This window comes from Opisthocomus hoazin, chromosome 3 (genome assembly GCF_030867145.1).
Source record: "Opisthocomus hoazin isolate bOpiHoa1 chromosome 3, bOpiHoa1.hap1, whole genome shotgun sequence".
In the NCBI taxonomy this organism is placed as follows: Eukaryota; Metazoa; Chordata; class Aves; order Opisthocomiformes; family Opisthocomidae; genus Opisthocomus; species Opisthocomus hoazin.
This window is the reverse complement of record NC_134416.1, coordinates 27,411,914-27,433,059: the sequence shown is the minus strand read 5'-3', so window position 1 is coordinate 27,433,059 and position 21,146 is coordinate 27,411,914. Positions and strand designations below refer to the sequence as shown.

Here is a 21,146-nt window from a genome sequence, read left to right as displayed (position 1 = left end):
AGTGTTTTAGAGAAAGAAGTTTTCACTTGACAGCTCTAAGTTAATTCAACCTGTCCATATTAGCTTGTAAAACAGTTTTGCTTCTGTAATTCTGATACTTCTAAGCAGATACAGTTTTTTTCTGTTAATATTATTCAGGAAGTTATATATGTGGTTTCAGTGCTATCATTAATCATTAACAATCAGTAAGATAATTTTCCTGCATAGTGTTCTTCAGGGGGGAAAAATCATTACTAGTTGGCATTTGAACACTGGGAAGAAAATACCCACTTTTTGTTCTGTTACTGTCTTGCAATGTTGCACTAGGTGGGCTTGAGTGTTTTCGTATCTTGAGCTCCAAGGCTGTGGTGTGTGCACAAGTGTACGACTGCAGGTGACTTGCTGCATGCCCTTCCTCGGAGACGCTGTCTGGGCAGAAGAGTGACACCTGGGACAGACAGGTGACGGGGAAGCCCATCGTTCCCCCCTGACAGCGCTCTGCTCCTGGAGCTACCAGAGGTGAGCTTGGAGAGCTGCGGCATTCCCATGGCTGTCACTTTTCAGGTAGTCCGGAATCTTGTCATGTCCCTAAATCCAGTTCACCTTCTCCACCACCACAACTCATCTGATCTGGCTGGCTGTGTGCCCGTACCTCTTGCTCAAGGTCCAAAAACATTTGTGTATTTAAATTTATGTACAGATTAGAAAAGTCGTGATCATTATTGTACATTCCAACAAAAGCCTTCATCCTGCTACTTTTTTTCCAACATGGATCAACTAATGAAAAGGAAAGAAAACTGTACTGTTTCAGACAGTCTCTCTTCCAGCAGGGACTCTCCTAGGCACTCTATATTAGTTATTAAAGAAATCCATAAAATGTGGGAGTGGGATTGGGAATAATCTTTTCTCTCCCCTTCAGCAGATGATGAAGGAATTGGCGTATCCCCAGGATTACATAGGAAGAGCACAAACTTTCAAGCAATAAGCAAAATATTATGAACATATAGTATGTCTTGAAGAGCATGACAAAGTTGGTATCTAAAAGGAAACAATGAGAAAGTGTTGCCTCTTGACAGCAATTTCTCTTTTCCTGCTGAGGAAGGAAAATGGCTTGAATTCTCAAGACTTAACTGTTTTCTCGGGAAACCCTTACATTCATTTCCTTATGGCAGCTGCTGCGTACCGGGTGTTCTTAACTGTGTGTTCCCAAAGAAACCAGCAGCATGGGAAGATTCTCAGAAATGGTTCAGTCATTCTCCCAACCATGGTTTGCACTGGAAAGATTTTTTTTTTTTTCCTTCCAGCCTGGCCCTCTTGATTTCCCAGACACAATGCTAATTGCCAGAAAAGGAGCTGTTCAGAGGAAATATGTACCTATTGGGACATTTTGCATTTCAGCTGGTGTAGATTATGAAGCTTTTGGGAGAAGCTGCCACAGTCAACAAATGCATCTGGGGAAAGAATGCTCATGCTTGGCATGACGTTTTGCCATGCTGCTCAATATTTAGTCCTAGTTCACAGGAGTTATTATAATGTTATTATAAGCTTTAAAAATATATTCTGTTGTTAAAAGGAATTTTTCTGTGTACAGTGGATTTCAAGTTTGAGGCTGAAAAATTCAAGGTGTATCTGTAACTTGGGATCGACAGGCAAGACTTGCCTGAGTTTTGAAAATAAAAACATACCATTTTATTGGAGAAAGAGTTTTATCAAATCAGTGTAATACACTATTAGATAAAGTATCTTTATCACTTAAGCATTTACATTGTATTTTACATTGCATGAGTGTCATTGTATAATGTGCGAACTAGGTAGGCAAAAGTAATGATCAGGTGATGTTAAAATAGTTCCTTCCGTGTGACACTACTAAAATCTCTCACCAGAGGGGAAAAATAAGTGGTACCCCCTCTGTATTATTTTTACTAACATACTTTTTATTCTCTTGACCTGAAATTACTTTTTGTGCTTGAACAGTGCAAGTGTTGGATTGTTTAATAGAACATCAAAAAGGAGTTTGATGATACACAGAAATTAGGTCTGTAATAATACACAGAAATTAGGTCTGTGGGGAGTAAAAGAAACATTTATGTAGTGAAGGTGTTTCAGAATTTCAGCTTTCTTCAGAAAATACAGGGGCTCACGCAGACAAGTGTCTTGCAGTGGCTTTCGGTTTGCTCATTGCTGGAAACTGAATCCACTCAGGGCCTTTGCTCTTTCTTCTCATACTCGGTTAGTTTTTAAAACCTATTTCCCCCCACCCCCCCCACCCCCCACCCCACCCACTTCTGTTGAACTTAGTGGAAGATTTGCCACTGATTTTCAGTGGAAACAGAGTTATACTCACAAACACAGAGATCATCACTAGATTTCTCCGTTTCCTCTCTTCTGTTTCATTCCTGGGATTTATTTCCATGCTATCTTTGGGGATAATACCTATGTTATTCTACTGTTTCTATTTTTCACTTGTGAAAGCTCTCCCCCTTTATACATCTACGTAGTCTTTGGTGCTGAGATACTGTTCTTTCTCCTGCTGTCTTCAGACTTGTTTCCCCTCTGTCATTCCCATTCCTTGTGGGTTTTTTTCTAGACTGCCCTTGTATTCCTGTTGATGCTTAAGCCTTTCTTTTAACACTTTAAAAATGTATTTCTGTGAGGCTTTGTTTGCATTGCCCCAGCCTTGTGTGGGGAAAAGCTGTTCCTAAATACGTCTGCATTTAAGATAGGTTTGTATTTCAGTTGTTTTATGGAGGACCGTGTCCAAAGAGTGTACTGCTCTGAAGGGTATGTGGCGTGGAGAAGGAAGGGAAGAAGAAAAGCTCCATCCATGCCCTCTTCTGGGCATTTGAAACTTTCCCCTGCCCCCTTTCAGACCTCGCTCCCCTCTATTTACCTCTGTGGTCAGCTGATTAAAAGGAAGAAGTTTTATGGTGAATAAAACGGGTATCCTCCATCCCTACCCTTTTCCTACAGCTGACTGAAAGTGTTGCCTGCATGTTACCCTCTACCGTGACCATCTTTCAAAAGGAGGAGGAACCTCCCTGTAGTGTCCTGTGGTATGTTGTATTCCACACCAGAGTAGGCTCAAGTTTCTGGTGTGACTTAATGTATATGCCTGTGTGTGGGAGAGCTTGACCCTCCCTGCTACTTACTGTCCGCAATGAAGCGGAGACTTGGAAGCACTGATACGGTGATAGACCGTACCCTGAAAGCTCTGATGCCTCTTCGCACGTGTTTGTGCGTGATAATTTTAATGTAAGAATTCGTTATCAAGAATAACAAATGTCATTAAGTGGAGGAGGTATGAAGGCCAAATCAGTACTCTAGACAGCTAGCTGTTATTTAGTTTGCTTATGTGTTGCTAGCCCTGTGATGCCTCTTTGTCTGATGCTCTGCTTTCCAAATAAAGAAAATATTTTTTTCTGTTGGTTTGGTTTTTTTTGTTTGGATTTATTTATATCCTTCCTGTAGGTATAAAATACAACATCTGTTTCCAGTGAGGTCTTTTTAATTTGTCCCATGTGCTCACTAGTCTCTGGTGATAGAGGGGTCACTGGAGGTATAAATAAGGCTTCTGCTCAAGGCTGAGAAGCTAGGAGTTCAAGAAAAAAATAAAAAGCAACCCCAGGAAGCCAGAAGCCTTGCAGCTGCTGGCAATTAGGATTGTCACTGGCGTTCCCTCCAGGAGCCCCCTGCTCACATACCTATGGCTGCGTGCGGCAGGCAGCTGCGTTCCCACAAGGCAGGGACGCAAACGCAGGAGGAGGGCGCTTGGTTGTTCATATGGAGCAGGAGGAGGCCAAACAGGTGTATGGCTAAATGGTTCCCTCAAGGTACTGTCAGCTGCTGGAGGGTCATCCTCATGTCTGTAAGACGCAGAAAGTTTCTTTTCCAGTTGAAGAGCAGCTGATGCAAGCCTCCATTTCCTATGGACCTTGGAAAGGGCTGTGCAGACTCTGCTACTTTCCCAGCAGTCGGAGAGTCCCGGGGAGGAATTCATTGGACTTGCTTCATTTGATCATTTTACCATTCACAGTTGTTTTCTGCTTCTTGTTTGATAAACCATATCTAATCTATGCTATTTTTTTAAAAATTTCTGTGGTTATCATAGAATTCCCTTGGTGCGTGTGGTACTGAATATTATAATGAAATACAAACATAGAAGTGTTAGTTGCATTCCGTAGCCTAGCACATATGTAATTATGTCAAAGCTATTATGCTTGTTTGGTAAAGCCTAATTTTAATGAGTGCCTAGCACTGATTAGATGCAGTTTCCTAAATGTTAATTTAAATGTAGTCCTTGTGGTAGCAGAGTAATGCTGTGCTCTTTTTCAAAGGGACTTTTCCTTGGTAAGGCAAATAGTTTCTGGGGTCTCTCTTACACTTTATTACACTTGTGCAGATGCTACATCAGTTAAAGGTTGGTACAAAGTAACCTGGGAGAGACCGCATAACTAGACTTCAAATATTCTGTCCTTGGTAACAGACTGCTGTATTATTTAATTCCATATTTGCACCACATCATATTTTTTCTCCTTAGTTTCTTAAAATTTTCTGTGTGTATTCATATTTTGTTTCAGATTTAACAGTCTTGGTATTAATTCAGCTTTACTGAAAATCAACAAATCAAATCCTACAAAGCCAATATAAGAGCCAAACAAAGCAAGAGAATTTGGGGACAAATGATGACAGAAACACAAAATGAGACTGAATTTATTTCTTTTATATTTTGCCAAGTGACTGTAAATGGGAAATAGTCTTGATTTTATTTTTAAAGACCTAATTCTTCTGAGAAGATTAACAGTACTTTTGACATTTTGACTAATTCTGTTACTGTTTGGCCCCTCTGTGCAGATAATGGTGAGAATCTTGAAAGAACGTACTCTGAGTGTGCAAAAGGACAAGTTTTGTTTTGTAAAGACTTTATGGTGCTGGAAAAGGGGATTTGCTTGAATGGTGTTCAGCCCTTGCCATGCTGCTCTTGATGAAGAGGAAGATACAGGAGTGAGGCACTCATGAGTAGCTATTACCCGTAGCGAAGCGTGAGATCAAGATGTACAGTTTCCCTTCTGTTTTGCTGCAGGATGGTGCATCACTCCTTTAAAGTGTAAAGCTTTGTGTGTTAGGGGTTTTCTGTGATATGTAGAATATACAAATGAAAAAACAGAACCAAAATATGAGGAGGATGTGAGCCTATTACTGAGACTTAAGGCTGTCATCTTGCTGTGGGTATAGCTAGTGATTAATGTAGTCATGGTTCCATTCACGAATGTATTTTATGATTTAAGTCAATAATAACCAGCTAGCTGCCCTGATATGTCTAGAGTACATGTGGTTGGTACAGTGAGCATAGCATGGGTCCTGTAGAAAATAGGTGGTCATGTATGTAATTAGTCTCACAATGTGTTCGTATAAGTAAACAGAAGATACTTAGACCACATTCATTTTGTATTTCCCAAACCTAGATTGCTTTATGAGGTTGGTATGAAGAAGTGTTGCATTGGGGGTGGGTGTGTACACATTATGGCTGAAGTAGATCTTTGTAAGCTTTCATATAACTAAGTTTTGGGTTTTTTTCTGTTAGTCATGTTAGAGTTCTTGTAATGTCAGGCTTAATTCTCCCTTTAGGAGATTGCTGTCTTTGCCTGAGGCTTCAACCTGAGCTGTGTTTTCCATCAGAGTATCCAGTTTAGCTTGAAGCACTGGTTCTTAGACAGTTTATTTGCCCTTGGGCATTTTAGCTGATCTTAGAGATAAGGATTAGTAGTCCAGGAACCAAGTAATGAAGCATGCAAGGTCAGCTACTACAGTAACAGGAGTTAGAACTGACCTGACACTGGCAGCACATCTTTTCATCCACACCTTTTCGTTTCTCCACGTTTGATTATTTTACATTTTTGACTTTTTACATTTTTACATTTGATTTTTTATCCTTCCTTTACACTTTTCTGTAAGATGTAAGCTACGTGTGTTTCCAGCTAGTCATTTGACATACCCTTCTAACAGAGAACATGCTTTATTTTTTGGACCCTTTCCTCTGTTTTGTTATTCGTACTGTGACACGTCTCTTAAATACTTCCCACGAAATCTAGGGGCTTATCTAAAGCAAAACCCAGCTACTTTATTTATCTGAACCTTGTCAGCTGTTGAACAGGAATGTCAAGACTGAATGACGATGAGTTTTTATTAACATTAATTGGTTTATAAAGGTTTAATCTAGCTAGATGTGTTCAATTTCATAAGTAGTTTAAATATGGAGATGAGGTGATCCAGTAGATCTAAAATCAGAAGAACAGGTGCTTTTGTTAAGTAAAAGGAAAGAACTGCCCACCCCTTCTCCTCTACTAAACACCAGACTATGGTGTTGGAGTATGGGTATGTTGGCTATTAAATGGTCTAATTCCCCTTAAAGTTTTGCAAAATGAATTCAGGCTTTGCAAGATGACAGCATTTTCACAGGGAGCATGGATTTGAAGCAGCAAACTCTGATGTCGCTCCCAGGTGTTAGCAGGAAGCACCAGAGGTGCACCTTGTTTGCCTGAAGGTACCAAAGTTGCAGAGATGAGTGCTGATTCTGAGTCAGGGTTGCTTTGTGATCTCCCTACCTGGTTTTATGTGATGCTTTTCTGTCTTTTCAAGGGGCAGGGAATGGTAAAATGCAAGTCAGAATTTTTTTTTTTTAATTAATTTTTTTTTTTTTAGTAAATCCTGTTTCTTTAGAAAAAATAGCCACAAAGTTGTGTTTGTTCATGCTCTGGAAAAAAACCTTCCTCGCCCACCAGTACCAAAATTCTTTCTCCTGAACCACATCCTCTTTGGCGTGTTTTGAGCGAAACTCAGGACTGCTGCTCTCCATCTTCATCTGTTGCACGCAGAGTCTGCTAGTAATTTCTCTTCTATTTTATTTAGCTAGTTCTTGCTCAGGTCTTGCCATATGGTCAGCAGCCTTTCCAGTTTTTGGTTATCTCTGCATAAAAGGGGCTTTATTTACTTAGATTTTTTTTTTGTGTATTCTTGGACACTTTATTAAGCAGTTTACCATGTAGATATACTTAACACATGGCATGTTTTGCATGCATGTAAACTTTAATCACGTATATCCCAGGATGCTTAGTCTCTGCCACAAATGTTTTCATGCAAGTTCATCTTGTAGCATTAGGAATATACAGAACTGTGATAATGCCTTGTGCCTTTGTGCTGGTAACGCTTAGGGTCCATTTCCCTTTTTGTAGCAATCATTTGGACAGTCATCCCTTCGCTTCAGGTCCTGGTGTTGTCTGAACAGTTGCTGCCTGTGCCTGCCTGTGCCAAAATGTCTTCATCTGGGTAGCTGAGTTTACCTTTCTAATCTTGGCAAAATAGTAGTTTGAGCATAAAAATGGCAAGACTACCAGGTGACTTCAAAGTTTGTTTTTGGTGAGCTGGGATAAATTTTTGTACCTGCAAACATTCATTGATTTGAGATGTGTGAGCATGCGTGCATCTCAGTGGGTTCGCAGAAGCTTTATTCACAGTTATGGTGGAGCGTTGGGACTGAGCATCCGAAAGAAATGTGATTGCTACTTATATTGGAGAAACAAATACAGTTTTAGGGGTTTCTTTTGTTGAGCATCTGGGAAATAACAAGGGGAATGAAATCAATGTAGGTGGTGATAAAACTTGAATTACTGCAGTTCAGCGTACAGGGCATGTTAGCACAAAGACAGAATCTTGCCAGAAGACACAGGTGAATGGATTCATTTAACATGAGCAGAAACTGTTTCTGCTCAGTTGTTGAATGTAGAGTGTTTTTGGAACATTAATACATGAAATTGTCATATCTTTTTTTTTTTTTTTTTCCAGTGTGTTGTTTATTTTATGTTTTCTGGAAAATCTCCTGGTTAACATACTGACTATATCCCCAAACACTCAAAGAAATATTAAACATGTGCAGCAAACTGTCACAGTTTAAAAGTGAGGGTAAGGAGGACTCTTTTTTACAGGAACAAAGGGAAATAAAACATATATATAAGATCTGAATTTATACGTCCACGTGAGTTTATCCAACTCAGGGAGGATTATGTGGCACAAGAGATTCTGAGTACCTGGGTAACTGTTATTTCAAAGGTGAGCTACTGGTCACCCGAGCAGCAAAGCTGATGAGCAGAAGGGGCATCGGCCTTCGCATGAGGTTCAGCTGTAAACAACTGGGAGCAGTAATTTGCTAAACTACTGCCACCTAATAAACAGATCTGTCTACACTCTGAAGCGGCTCCCATAAGACTTCTGTAACTGATTTTTAGTATTTTCTTTTCAAATAAATGTTTATACATATCTACTCTGTGGGGTATGTTATTGATTACAATATGACCCGTTATTGCTGAGAAGGTTTGTTCTTCTAAACAAATAAAACTGAATAATCTCTCTCATTTTACCTAATCAATATCTTTAGAAAGTGGATTTTTCCCTTCTTCCTCACCACATCTCCTCCAGGAATTAAGTGGTTTTTATCTAGTTTAGAAGGCTTAAAAAATCCCCCAAATATTTAAAATTTTTTGTTGACGTATAAAAATATGTATCTGCTATTGTAAGCAGGCTCACAGGTGAAGTTTTTCATGTATTGGACATGGTTCTGGTCAGCCGGCTTTGGGAGGCCCTGCTTGAGCAGGGGGATTGGACCAGATGACCTCCAGAGGTCCCTGCCTGCATCAACCATTCTGCGGTTCTCTTATTAATATATGGATAAATAGTATTAAAATTTGTAACAGCTGATGGAAGAATGTCTGTAATCTGGTTTGAAAGCTTTAACTCTAGCCCTTCTTCATCAGGTAACATAGATAAAGATATGATTTAGCTTTAGAGGTTTCCTTTGGAAACAATTCACTGGCATTTCGCTGATAAAGTCAGAATTTAGTAACTGAGACAAATAAATAAATGGCATATTCATAAGAATATTGAAGAAGCCTCTAGATGGCTATTTTATGTATTTTGAAAACACCTCTGGAGTAGTGACTAAAAAGTGAGAATGACAAAATGGTAATGAAATACAGGGTTGCAGATGTATTGTTTCAGCTTACAGGTTTACTGCAGAGGATGGCCAGTACTGGAGAGCTGCTTATTCAGAGTTTTACCCTAATACTTCAACGTGCCCTTCTAAGCTTATTTTAGGATTTAGGGCATGCAATTGTATACCAGTTGATTTTTGATCATTATTGTGGTATCAGAATGGTTCTGAAGTGTTCGTTGAGTTGAGTCTGTCCTCTTGAAACAAAGACACCTTTTTTTTTCCCTGTCTGTGAAACAACGAGTATTTTTATTCCCACTTTAGAAGTGGGAAATGAAGGCAATGAATGATTTAATATCGTGAGTATTTGCAAATTTGGGCATACATCTAGATCCTGTTTTCTCTTTTTTCTCTGCGTGTTATTTTCCTCTGTATCTGGCTTTATGTACAACTTCACTTTAAAAGCGTTGACTTCAGCTGCAGCTGTAATGCTCAGTACTACTGCAAGTCAGATCCAAAGGTCTCAACAGAAGCACTAGAAAATGAGAAAAATGTGAATAATGCCCAAATGTGAAAAAAACATTGAAGGAAGTTGTTAAGGAACTTGTCCATTACCTTTTAGTGATCCTGTGATGTCAGATGGGGAATCATTCACTCCAGTTATCTCTGCACACAGCAGTGGTAGAAGGAGCCCTGAAAGGGAAATAATTGCTTTCAATAGTCATGAAACTGTCTGCAGCTTTTTGAGAGGAAAGAAGTCACTCCATATCGCACTATGAATGTCAGAGAAACTTTGTGATTGTTTTTTTGTTTGTTTTTTTCCCTTTTTTTATTTCTACAAGGCATAGCTGTTCCTAAATGGAAGACACTGAAGCCTTACATCTAGTGGTGCATATTTTTCTTCTTCTTTGCATAATTTGTGTAAAATTAATTGTTGTTTGTTGGGTTTTTTTAGTTCTCCTTCATCTACAGGTAGTGGTTGAAATCTTGAGTGTACTGAGAACAATAATGTGGGGGTTTTTTATGGTCTCGTTGTCTTATTTTTCCTGAAGTCTCTCATATTAGTGGTCTTCAAAATAATTCTCCAGTCTGATGTTGAAATAATTGAAGCAGTGAATTTTAATTTCATTATGTGTCATGGGGAAAAAATTGCTCTTCTTACAAACTGTTCACTTACTGGCTTTTCATTGCTTTTCTTCGTGATAAAGTGGTGAAGGAAGTATGGTATCAGAGCGTTTACTACTGTAATGTCAAATCATGGCAATGACCTAAATAGTGCTGACACAGAATAGCTTTCCAGACAGATAGAATGGTAACAGTCAGACATTTTAATTAGCATAAAGACTCTTGATGTATTTTATCAAAAGGTTTATTTAAAAATAGTAAATATACATCCTTTTTGAGAGTCTGCTGGGGATGGTAGTGAAAGTGGGTTTTTTAATAATTCTCTAATAATTATAAGAACTTACAGAGCTAAGCTGTTAACACTGTGTTTTTATTTTTCTTTTCACAGCCCACATACTGGGTGGCAGAATTACCAGCCTGATGTGCCCCGAATTCCCACTGCTTGCATCTCTGTGGAAGATGCTGAAATGATGGCACGGATGTCTTTGCGGGGCACTAAGATCGTTGTGCATCTGAAGATGGGGGCTAAGACGTATCCAGACTCTCTTTCCTTTAACACTGTGGCAGAGAGAGTTGGAAGCAAGTACCCAGAGCAGGTGAGTGAGAACATGCGAAAAAGAATCTTACTGTGTTCTTTAAAAGTAGAAAAAAGCAAACCCAAAGAACATCTTTTCCTAAGAAATCCCTCAAATGAGTAACTCCTATTCACCTACTCTTTTACATTTCAGACATACCAGCTTTTCAGTCTTTTTCGGGTAGCAGGTTTGAAACCACCAGGCTCAGTTCTAATGTACTAGGGTATGTTTTAGAAAACTGGAAGAATTACTGTGTTCTAAAACCAAGAAATTCAACTAAACTGTACACAGTTTAACCTCCTACTTTTTGTTTCCCTGGCTTAAAGCTCACTTGAAATAGTACGATCTGCATAGGCTTCCAAAGAAGCGTGTGTGTAAGCAGAAATTAAATTCTAGCACTGTAATGAATACAGTTATTGTTTTAAATAACAAGTAGTAAGTTAAGGTTGCTGTAATGATTTGCGCTTGGGGTTTGCTTATTGTTCTGTTAATGATGTTCAAGTGGTTTCTTGATCAGGCAAAGAAGACAGGTTCTGCTGTCTGGAAATATAATTGTTTGCATGAGTTTTTCCTCAAATGTGAAAGTGAATGCAGGGTGTCAGTTGTAACTTTTTTGAGAATATTTTTTCTTGTGCAAATCATTGCTTCATTTAGCAGGATTGCATGTGTTTTAGTTTGGAGTAATAAACCATGTGCACTAAAATGTATCTGCAAGTTGTGCTTGAACACTAGTGAATCCTAAATTGTTGGTTTCCATTTTAAGACTTTTCTTCTTGCTTTCTCTTTTCTTCTAACTTCTTAGCCAAAAACCATACAAACTAAATGTGTGGTGCTGAAGGATTTATGCCTGGTATGAGGTCTTCTACATCTGCTTACAACATGGAATTAGTTTTCTGGCGGTATGGTTTGTTGTGAAAGTGCTGACGCAACTTCGATTACAGCAGCACTAGAAGTTGCTGCTAGACTACATCCACTGAGCCACGATTCTTTTTCAAACATTGTAGTTTTCTAACTTCACTGGAAAATAAGAATTACTATCTGTGTCCTTTAAACCAGGCATAGCTCTTAAAAGGTTTTATATTTCCTGAGGTGATAGTTCTGTAGATCCTCAGTGTTAGCATGAATGTAAGGTTTCAGAAGCTTGATCACTGGGCAGGGAGAAAGTAACTGCCCTCATGATGGATTGGTTTACATACCATCACCTGTGGGTCTGGCTTCATGAAACATGTATTTACTGAGTTAAAGACAATGACCCAACTTCTACATTAGGATTCAGTTAATTTAATTTTATGTCATCTGTATTTTTAGCCATGTGTCTAACCAGCTAATAGGCTGTCTTTCCTGAATTGTGTTTGGTGTATTTAAAAATTCAGCATTTCAATTCAGCTTATGAAGTGTCTAAATGTAACCTTCAAAGATGTGTTAAGGTGCTTGCCTGTACTTGATTTTCTCTTTGCTGTCCTGCTCTGTTTCTTTAAGTAATGAGATGGATTGGGATCTCTTCACTTCTTCCACTGAGAAGCTGAGTATTTTTAAACACTGGGTAAAGACTTATTTACAAGCCCCCTGCTGATGTTAATGGGACTGGTAGTGGACACACTTTGAAAATGTAACCAAGAAACAGAAAAATAAAACCAGTGAATGTTTAGATTTTTTAGCACTCGGTTCCTCTTGGAAGCTTAATGGGTGCTTCACCATGCTTGTTCCACTGCGTTACTCCGGTAAAAATGGGAACCATCTAGCTATTTAGGCAATAAAATACATTGCAGGCCCAAACGCTTACAATGCCTTTTATGCCAAAGTGTTTCAAAATGCAGTACAAATCCAGGGGAATAGAAAGGTGCCATTTCCACAGGCCAAAATTTCAATTTAAGTTTTGAATTGAAACAAAAGCAAATCTGGATCTCTGAACTCTGGGTGAGAAATCAGCAGTGGGTGGTATTGCTCTTACAAAGGTCTAAAGCAAAACAGTTTGAATTTAGGCTAAAGCCTGTGAAACATAACTGGTCACAGGTATTGCAGTGAATTATAACTTAAAAAAATGAAACTTAATTGAAAATGAGGGTCACTGTAGGATGCTGAGGATATCTGGTGAGAAGTGTTACAGTTCTAGATGTAACTGCACATTAGGCATGTTTTTGTTCATCTCTATGTTGATCAGAATTTAATATACTGCTTAATTTATAAAGAATTCATTAATTCCTCCTGTGAGATTTTAGCATGTTTATTAAAAGTAATCGCCAAGAACCGAAGTCATGTTTGTCTGAAAATTTTATCTGTTACAAGCCAGGTGGAATATTATTACTAAAATCCTTGAAAGGGGAAAAAGATTTGTTGTTTTTTCTTACCTGTTTTTTTTTTTCTTTATTTGACCTCTCTTGTAGCATGTCCAGTTTAGCCCCTCCTTTTGAAGTAATTTCTACAAGTGTTTTGTGTAGATTCTTTCATATAGCAGTGGAGGGGAAAAAGAAATAAAACTAGAAAAATGTTAAGGAAAACAGAAAAAAAAGTAGTTTAAATATTTCTGACATATTTTCCTATAAGTTTGCCTTATTTTAGACTTAGTGTTCTTATAGTCATGTAATACATGCTTTGTTTTGCTATTGCAAGAAATGGTTTTTTATATCATCGAAATTAATACTCAGATTTTTCAAACTTGCAAATCCGTATTTAGGCACCTGTGCTCAACTTCAACGTATTTATGTTTCTGAATAACTTAAAGCAATACAAGAAATATAATTACTGCTTTGTGAATCAAGAAGGTCTCAGGAATGCATTCATCTTCAGAAGCGGTGATGTGACATGGGTGCAGATGTCCTCTTGCTTTTTGAGGCGGCTCTGCACCCAAGGCACACAGGTACTTTTGAATTCAGGTTTCTGTTCCGATTCCACCTTTCTGTTTTGCCAGAAAGTAGCAGTAGTAAAATGCTTTAGCATCAGTTGCTCCGAGTAAGAAAAATGTAGTTTGAAACCTACTGTAAGTCGCAATTCTGCACTGCCAAGTTTTCAGGTGGCGTAGAAAGCCTGAAATCTGAACAGAAAAAGGAAATGGATTTTGTCATGCTGTCGGTGAAGCTCAGTGTCTCACCAATGTCCCTGTTCTGTTTATCTTTGTATTATCCCTTCTAAGTTAGGGAAGGGCTGCTCTCCCCACACAGGACTCTTGCTAATGTTAGGGTGGGCATGACTGTGCATGTTCTGAGCAGAGACAGTCACCATCCTCGCTGTTAGTCCTGAGGTCCTCGTTCAGCGCCTGCTGAGGCCTGAACCCCTGTAGGGGCCCAGAGGAGGTGAGCCTGTGCCCATAACGTCATGAGTTAGATCAAGCTTTTCTTCATGTAAAGAGGTTGGAAGCAGTGGGACCAAACATGCCATGACTTGATGCCCTGGCAGCCTTTCTGAGCTGGGTATCGCATTCTCACAGTGCTTAGGATAGCAGCAAGAGTGAAAAACCTGTGGATTGTGCGACTTAATATATTTAAGCCTGTATGGCTGCTGACAATTGAGCTGAAGAATTTGGGAAATGAGAAAGGTTATGGTGGCAGAACCTGCTGAGGTCCAGGCTATTGCCAGAGACTTTTGCAGTCCGTGCCTGACTTTTGTCTTGGAGAAGGAGTTTCTGAAGCATGCTGTTGAACCTAGGGCACTGCTGTTAGCATCCTTTTGTACTGTATTGTGTATGGGTGAGAAGTTTTATTTATGCTATGTAAGTTGACACTGGAGACTGACTGACTGAGAAATTCACAAGTTAACTAATGTGGTTTTCATTTGAAATTCAGGCAGAGCTGGCAGTAAAACATGTTTGTCTTCTCATTTTAATGCAGATGTAACATGATTGGTCTTAAAAGTGCAGAAGCAACCGTTCCCATCTCTGGGGAAATGCTATAAATAGTGGCTGTTTCTTGTTAGTCTGGCTTCATTGTACCTAATGTGCCAAACACAGAACCAAGAAATACATGATTAACTGAAAAGGTAACAAAGTGCATAAAGATATAACTCTTCTGTAATCCTGACTTTCAGTATCTTCCTGCACTGTGTATTTCTTGGTGTACAATGCTGTTTGACTTATCTTACAGTTACTAAGTGATGGGCAAACTGTTTCCTAAGTGCCCTACAAAGTACATGCATTTAATGGTTGCTCATTATTCTGTGATCTAGCATAAATACTGTAGAGCACAAATGGAAGGGCTCATAAGTGGCTTTTTTGGAATCCTGAATAGCTGTTCCAGGAATTCACTCTACACTGCTTTTTTGCCTCCTGTTTTTATGGAGTGCCATATCTACAAAATGTACCGTTTGAAAAGTGACTCTATTTTGAACACACAGACATAAAAGACCATTGAAGAATGTGCTGTAGCTCTGAGCCAAGTTGGGACAGCACTTTGAAAGTAGCAGTCCTAGGAATGACCTGAGAAACAGAGATGCTAAGGTAATAGATTGTGAAGTTCTTTACCAATCTGCGATTGTTGTAACAGAACCTGTTCTACGAAGGAAACAGCAGCTTATTTACTTTTTCATTCTTCTTCCTTTCCCTATTTAAAAAATCATTGCTCTCTTGGAATTTGTGAGACTGGGCAAAGCTCCAGGGAACAAGAGAACATGAAAATTGTCCAGGCTTCTGAGCCTGTTAGGCTTTCATGCACATAAGGGAAGAAATGATTTGTAGACCAAAAAAAAATTCAACCCGAGGGGGGAAAAAAAAAGGCACGACTTCTCTGGAGATGTGTAATACTCACTACAATGTTGTTTTATGGCCTGGCATCAGTTCTACATATGTTAACAAAATGTCTGTCCGTTAGCTCTTTGATGTGGCTTCCAGATATCCCTATACTCAAGCTAAATCATGCATACAATAGAGCTTTGAGTACAAATGTTTTAAGAGCCTGGTGCCATCATGTTATGGCTCCATTATCACATTTTCTCCATGTGGATTGTTTTGCTATTCATTCCAAAATGTTGAGGGGTTTGTAAGTGCACTTCTGTGAGCCTCTCTCCTGTCACTGTAAGCTGATGCCTGCCATTGCTAGAATTGAAGAGAATTTAAAAGAATTTAAGAGATTATTCTGGAGACTGGGTTTGGAGAGTGCCAGCCCATTACTTCGTGATGGTGAACTGATGGGAAAGAATGAGAAATGGTGCAAATAAAAAGAAAGGGTGAGGAAGGTACATTGGCATTGTTAGGAGATGTTTTATTTTCTTTGAAGTTTTTGTATCAATATTTGTTGAAAGATGTAGTACTCTCTGTGTGTGAGTTTTTGTTTTATTAGTAACAGGACTTTGTACTATTAATTAGAGGGGTTGTTTTTATAGTATGCTTTGTGGCAGTGGCAATACTGCCATCGTTTGTTGTTAAAAGAGGTCTTCTCATGACAAAAACAGTCAAAGTAATATCAAACTGATATGGAGGAAAATTTTTCTTTGTAACTTGACCATTTAATGTTTGTGGGTTTTTTTTTTTAACTGCCAGAAGGCCTACCAAATTTTAAGTCTAAAATGCAGGCTAAAATTTGTGGTGTAGAGCTTGGCAAATGTTCTGAAACTTGAATTCCCTGTTTAAAACCCAAGAGCTGACTGAAAGCATTAAATTCTGCTGGGGAGAATTTGGCAATAGTTTACCTTCTGACTTTGCGTGATCAATATGTCCTAAAGTGGGTGTGTTTTTTGGAAACCTCAGTATCTGTATATGAAACAAATACAATTTATAAGTGATTTGTTCATATGTGGCTGATATTGTTAAGGGGCAGCAGTTAAAAAGCATTGTACTACTTAGAGCATATGTCTGAAATATTAGTGGAGCAAATGCGTGTGGATGCGTGGAAGAAAGGTTGAAAACAGCTTACATCTTCTTAAAAATTATTTTCCAGATATCATTTTGCTGGAAGGCGTCAGGTCAGATTCACCAGTGTAAGGTGACCTTTGTAATGTTCAGTTTTTTTAAAAATAACTTAGACCGTATCTATTACTGGGCAGCTGAGAGTGGAGGAGAGGGCAGGGATGGTAGCAGTCTCTTCTGATCTTGGAGATGGCTGAAGTTGCTGTGTGTCTCAGCTTGGTGATGCCAGAGCAGGACTGAGGGATGTGGTCCACTGGATACAAGCAAGGCAGCAGCTCTTTGAAGGGGTCCTCTTGTCAGCTGAGGCACTGTAGCCATCAGTGCAGACGAGCTATTGCAATATGAAGGAAAAAACGTAGTAGGTTTAGTTGCCATTGGCACTTGGTCTCCAGAGGGAGCAGGGCCTTCTTAAAGTGGGGTAACTCAACTCGCTGGCACACAACTGGTGATATCCTAGGTTACTGCAGCACCAGGGTGACAGTGACAAGGGAGGAGGACATCTAGACGGCCTTCCTCACCAGAGTCAAGTGGAGTTTGGAGAAACTGAGTGCTGCTGTCACCCTGCTATGCATGTTCCGTTTGGATTCTCTCAATGTAAGCTCATGTAGAGAGCTTTCTGCCTTTCCCCCGAGCCTGTGCATAGATATCACCATACACATGTCAGCTGGCTACCTACACCAGCCTCTTTCTTTTTTTGCATCCAGTCTGATATCAGCCCAAAGCTACTTGCTAGACCTTGGCACTGTGCACTACTCTTTGGAGCATTTGGTTGGATTTTAACTTCTCTGCTTCTTAGAATACAACCAATTAAGCTGTGCAAGAAGGACTTAAAAATGAACAGTTAGGGTGCTTGTTCTATTGGCCAGCATGCAATTTTGTCTGAGCATGCAGTTTTGTAGTCCTTTTGATGATGTGAGTATAAGCAGATACACTGTAATATTTTTTCTTCCCACCCGTTCCTTTGTCTCTGCTCTGACACAGCAGTTTAAAGAATTACTGTGGGATTTTATTTCAGTAATAATTTACAAACACACATAGGGTTTACAGAATGGTTGTGAAAGCTTTTTTCCTCCACATTGAAAAAGTTATCTTCTAAAATTACCCTGGATCCTTTTTACATTCTAATACGCAAGGGGGTAGTCCTGGGTTTGGCAGATGTGATACTTGCCTGAGGCATGAAGTAAGAAACCACAGTATTGAGGAGGAAGGAGGAAAGAAACTATATTGTAGTTTTCATTAGGAATAAGTAGGTGGCAGAAATGCTAGTGCCAAGTGTCAAGGGTTAGTTTAAAAACAACTGTTCACTGCAGAAGTAGTCAGATAGCTGTAGTAGTATGTTTGTATTTGTTAGGTGCAGAATGTATGCTTGGTCTTGTACAGCAGAAGGAGGACTACCAATATAGTTCTTGTCCTAGTGAGTCTGCAGTCTGGAAGATGAGTATAGTACTAAAAAACGACAGGTTTTCCATGCAAGTCTAATGGAAAACTGCATGTCTAAGAGCATGTGGGTTGGATGTAGAGGGCTGTTCAGCACAGATTCAGAGGCTCTCACACACAAGACCAATGTGGAGGAAGACCTGACAGTGAGATTGGAGATGGTGGACAGAGAAAACATTGCTAATGAAGTGGAGGGGAAACCCGAATAGCAGTGAAATCTAAAATGTTCAAGCTGGGGCTGAGGTGAAAGGGGGAAAGAACTTGCTCTGCTCAGTCACACTGAAATACTGACAGTAGAGGTGTTATTCTAAGAAATGCGCTGTTGAAGAAGCTGAGAGAGATGGTTACTCAAGCATGTAGCAGAGTATCTAGTGGAGTTTGTAGTTTTGATTGGCAGAGAGACAGTATTCTTGAGAAACATTGAACCAACTGCAGATTTGTTGGTAGACTTGTTAGTTTCACGTATCGAACTGCTTCTTTGTGAGAATGAGGAGCGAGGAGAGATGGTGAAAATGATAAGCTGACCACAGTTGGTGTGGTCTTTAAGAGAATTAGACTCAAAAGCTTGGCTTGCTTTGATAGTACGTGCTTCAAACATTGATGTCATTAGTTCTTGGTTCTTTAATACCATTGTTATATAGTATTTTATACAATTTCATCAGCCTAGAAGTCATCCCATGGGCTTCTGAGACCTTAAAGGCCTTGCACTTTGCCACTGTAGCTTTGTTGCAAATGTAGTCACAATGATGCAAAAGTATTTATTAGGGTTTGATAAAGCAAAATACACTGTAAAGCACATTATACCGGTAAAATTTGTCCAAGATTATTGTTAATAAAAAGTTACATATCTTGTGAGGCTGGCAGGCATAAGTCTGGCAGGCATAAGTCTTAATTAAATCAGAGAATGAGTTTCGTTCATAGAGTTTCTGAAGTATTATTGGTACTTAGACCAACAATATATCATGATGTAATATGTAAGTTATCTAGAATTTCATTGTGAATGAATATAATTCTAATTCATTGTAACAGGTAAATGGAAATTATGGACAAATTCCTGATTTACATGGTTGACTCTTTTCAGTAGTACTTGTCAGAAAAGTAAACTGGTGTGTGTGTTTAGGACTGAGATCCCATTTCGTCTTTACTGAAGTTACAAAGAAAAATAAAAGGACGTTACAGGGTCTTTGAGAGAAAATGTATCTTGTACTACAGGTTCTGCAGGTTTGCTGCTTTATGCTGCCGAAAAGTTTGTTCCTCGCAGTCTACATTTGCCTTTCCCATTTTTTTTAATTCTGTATACAAACTTGAAACAAAAATTAGCTAAAATGCATATTCTTCTGGTAGTTACATAGTCCCGTGACATCTGATTCTATCACACGGTTTGAATTTACAACCATCATTGTGAAATATTAGTCTCAAGAGCAATGTAGTGTCCTGGTATAAATTATTCAGAAAAAAACCCCTCTGTATCCCATTTCACTTAAGTATACGTACATTATCATATACAGGGTGCAGAATGGAGTAGTATCACGATGTAAGATGAAATAGTCTGTAAACCGTAGTGCTTTAGAAATTGCATCAAATCAGTGTTTTTTCCTAGGGTGCATATAAGCAAATAGAGGTAGGATTTTCCTTGTATTTTAAATATTTCAACTCAGCAGGGAAGAATATTAATGCTATCTCAGTACTTCTGTGTTACTTAAAATTCTGCGCTTTATTTTTTGGTTGTGTGTCTGGTCTAATGATCATTGTGCTTAGTTTCTGCTTTCAGTGATGCTGACTGGACAAAGATTTTTCTCATCCTCTCCGTGCACCAAGTTTAATGTACTGCCTGTGGGGGAAGGTATTTCATGAAATAATATTCCTTTACTGTAATGGAATTTGTTGCTGTAAGCTATATATATATATATGTATGTGTGTGTGTATATATATATATGAGATAGTTTTAGGGCACCTTCTTCTGTGGTGTGCTGCTCGGCAGAGTAGAGCATATTCTGCTGTTCCAAATGGGAAATGTCTGTCATCCAGCTGCTTGCCAGGAGAGTGATTGCTGAGCTCTAAAACATGATGTCCTCCCTCCTCTTCTTTCTCCTCTCACATATTCAGGAAGAGGACCTGAGATCACATTATTCTTTGTGAAGGAAAGAAAAAACAAGATTTTGAACAGTTGACAAGTATGTTTCTCTCTGTCTTGTCTTACAGGCAGATACTACAGCTCGTGGTCTATTCTGCTTGTACGATCTTATTTCTTGGCATTGTAAACCTGAAGTCAGGGATGTCTTAGATTTGTGTTCTCTACTTCTGCCTGAAGTTCACTGACCTCAGTTTATATGCTAAAGTGCTCCAGGGATCTGTTCACTTAGCTGGAATTAATGTTCAGATGATACTTTATTTGACTGTCTCTTAACACGTTCTGCAAGTTGTTCTGCAAGTCTTTCTGGAAGACTGCAGCTGTTATACTGTGCATATAAATAGGCTATGGTTAATAAGACTATTTATAGCAAGCCCATGTGATGATTTTTTTCTCGTTCGTTAGAGTTTCCAACCTTCAAAAAAGTTCGACGGAGTAATTGGATTGCACCCTTACCCACTAAGTATGGTGCATTTACTTTTTCATTGATTAATTTCACAGATTAATTTAAAACTGCCTAGAAAAATATAAATGCTGAGTTTCAGGAAAGTATAAATGTAGTAGTTTAACCCAGCAGCTGGCAGCTAAGCACCAGACAGCCACTCGCACACCCCTCTCCTTCCCCCCCAGCAGGATGGTGAAGAGAAATGGAAAAAAGGGGAAACTCGTGGGTGGAGATAAAGACAGTGTAATACAACAACAAAGGAAATACTACTACTACTACTACTAACAATAATAATAATGAATCTGCAAAACAAACCATATACAATACCATTTTTCTTACCACCTGATGACTGATGCGCAGCCAGTCTCCGAGCAGCAATCACAGACCCTCCAGGTTTTCGCGAATCTCATTAAATTCCTCAAAAAGGCGGAACTCCTCGAAAAGTTTGAACTTCCGGACAACAGAGGATTCAAACTCCCAGAAAACCAAAAAGCTGATAGCTTTCTCCCCTTCAACACCACCATTTATAAACTGAGTGTGACATTTATGGTATGGAATATTTTCATTGTCTAGCCTGGCTGTCTGTTTGGCTGTGCTCCCTCCCAGCTCCTGCACGCCTGCTCATCAGCTGAATATGAGAA

At 39.1% G+C, this 21,146-nt stretch overlaps 1 protein-coding gene across 5 annotated transcripts in view; it reads left to right on the top strand.

The window, feature by feature from the left end:
• Positions 1-21,146, top strand: part of CPQ (carboxypeptidase Q) — a 171,690-nt gene that overhangs the window by 47,374 nt on the left and 103,170 nt on the right. For all 5 annotated transcript variants that reach the window (XM_075415821.1, XM_075415818.1, XM_075415820.1 and 2 more), the window contains one exon: positions 10,473-10,680. In XM_075415821.1, coding sequence (XP_075271936.1) covers positions 10,473-10,680 — 208 coding nt within the window. The remainder of the gene's footprint in view (positions 1-10,472; positions 10,681-21,146) is intronic.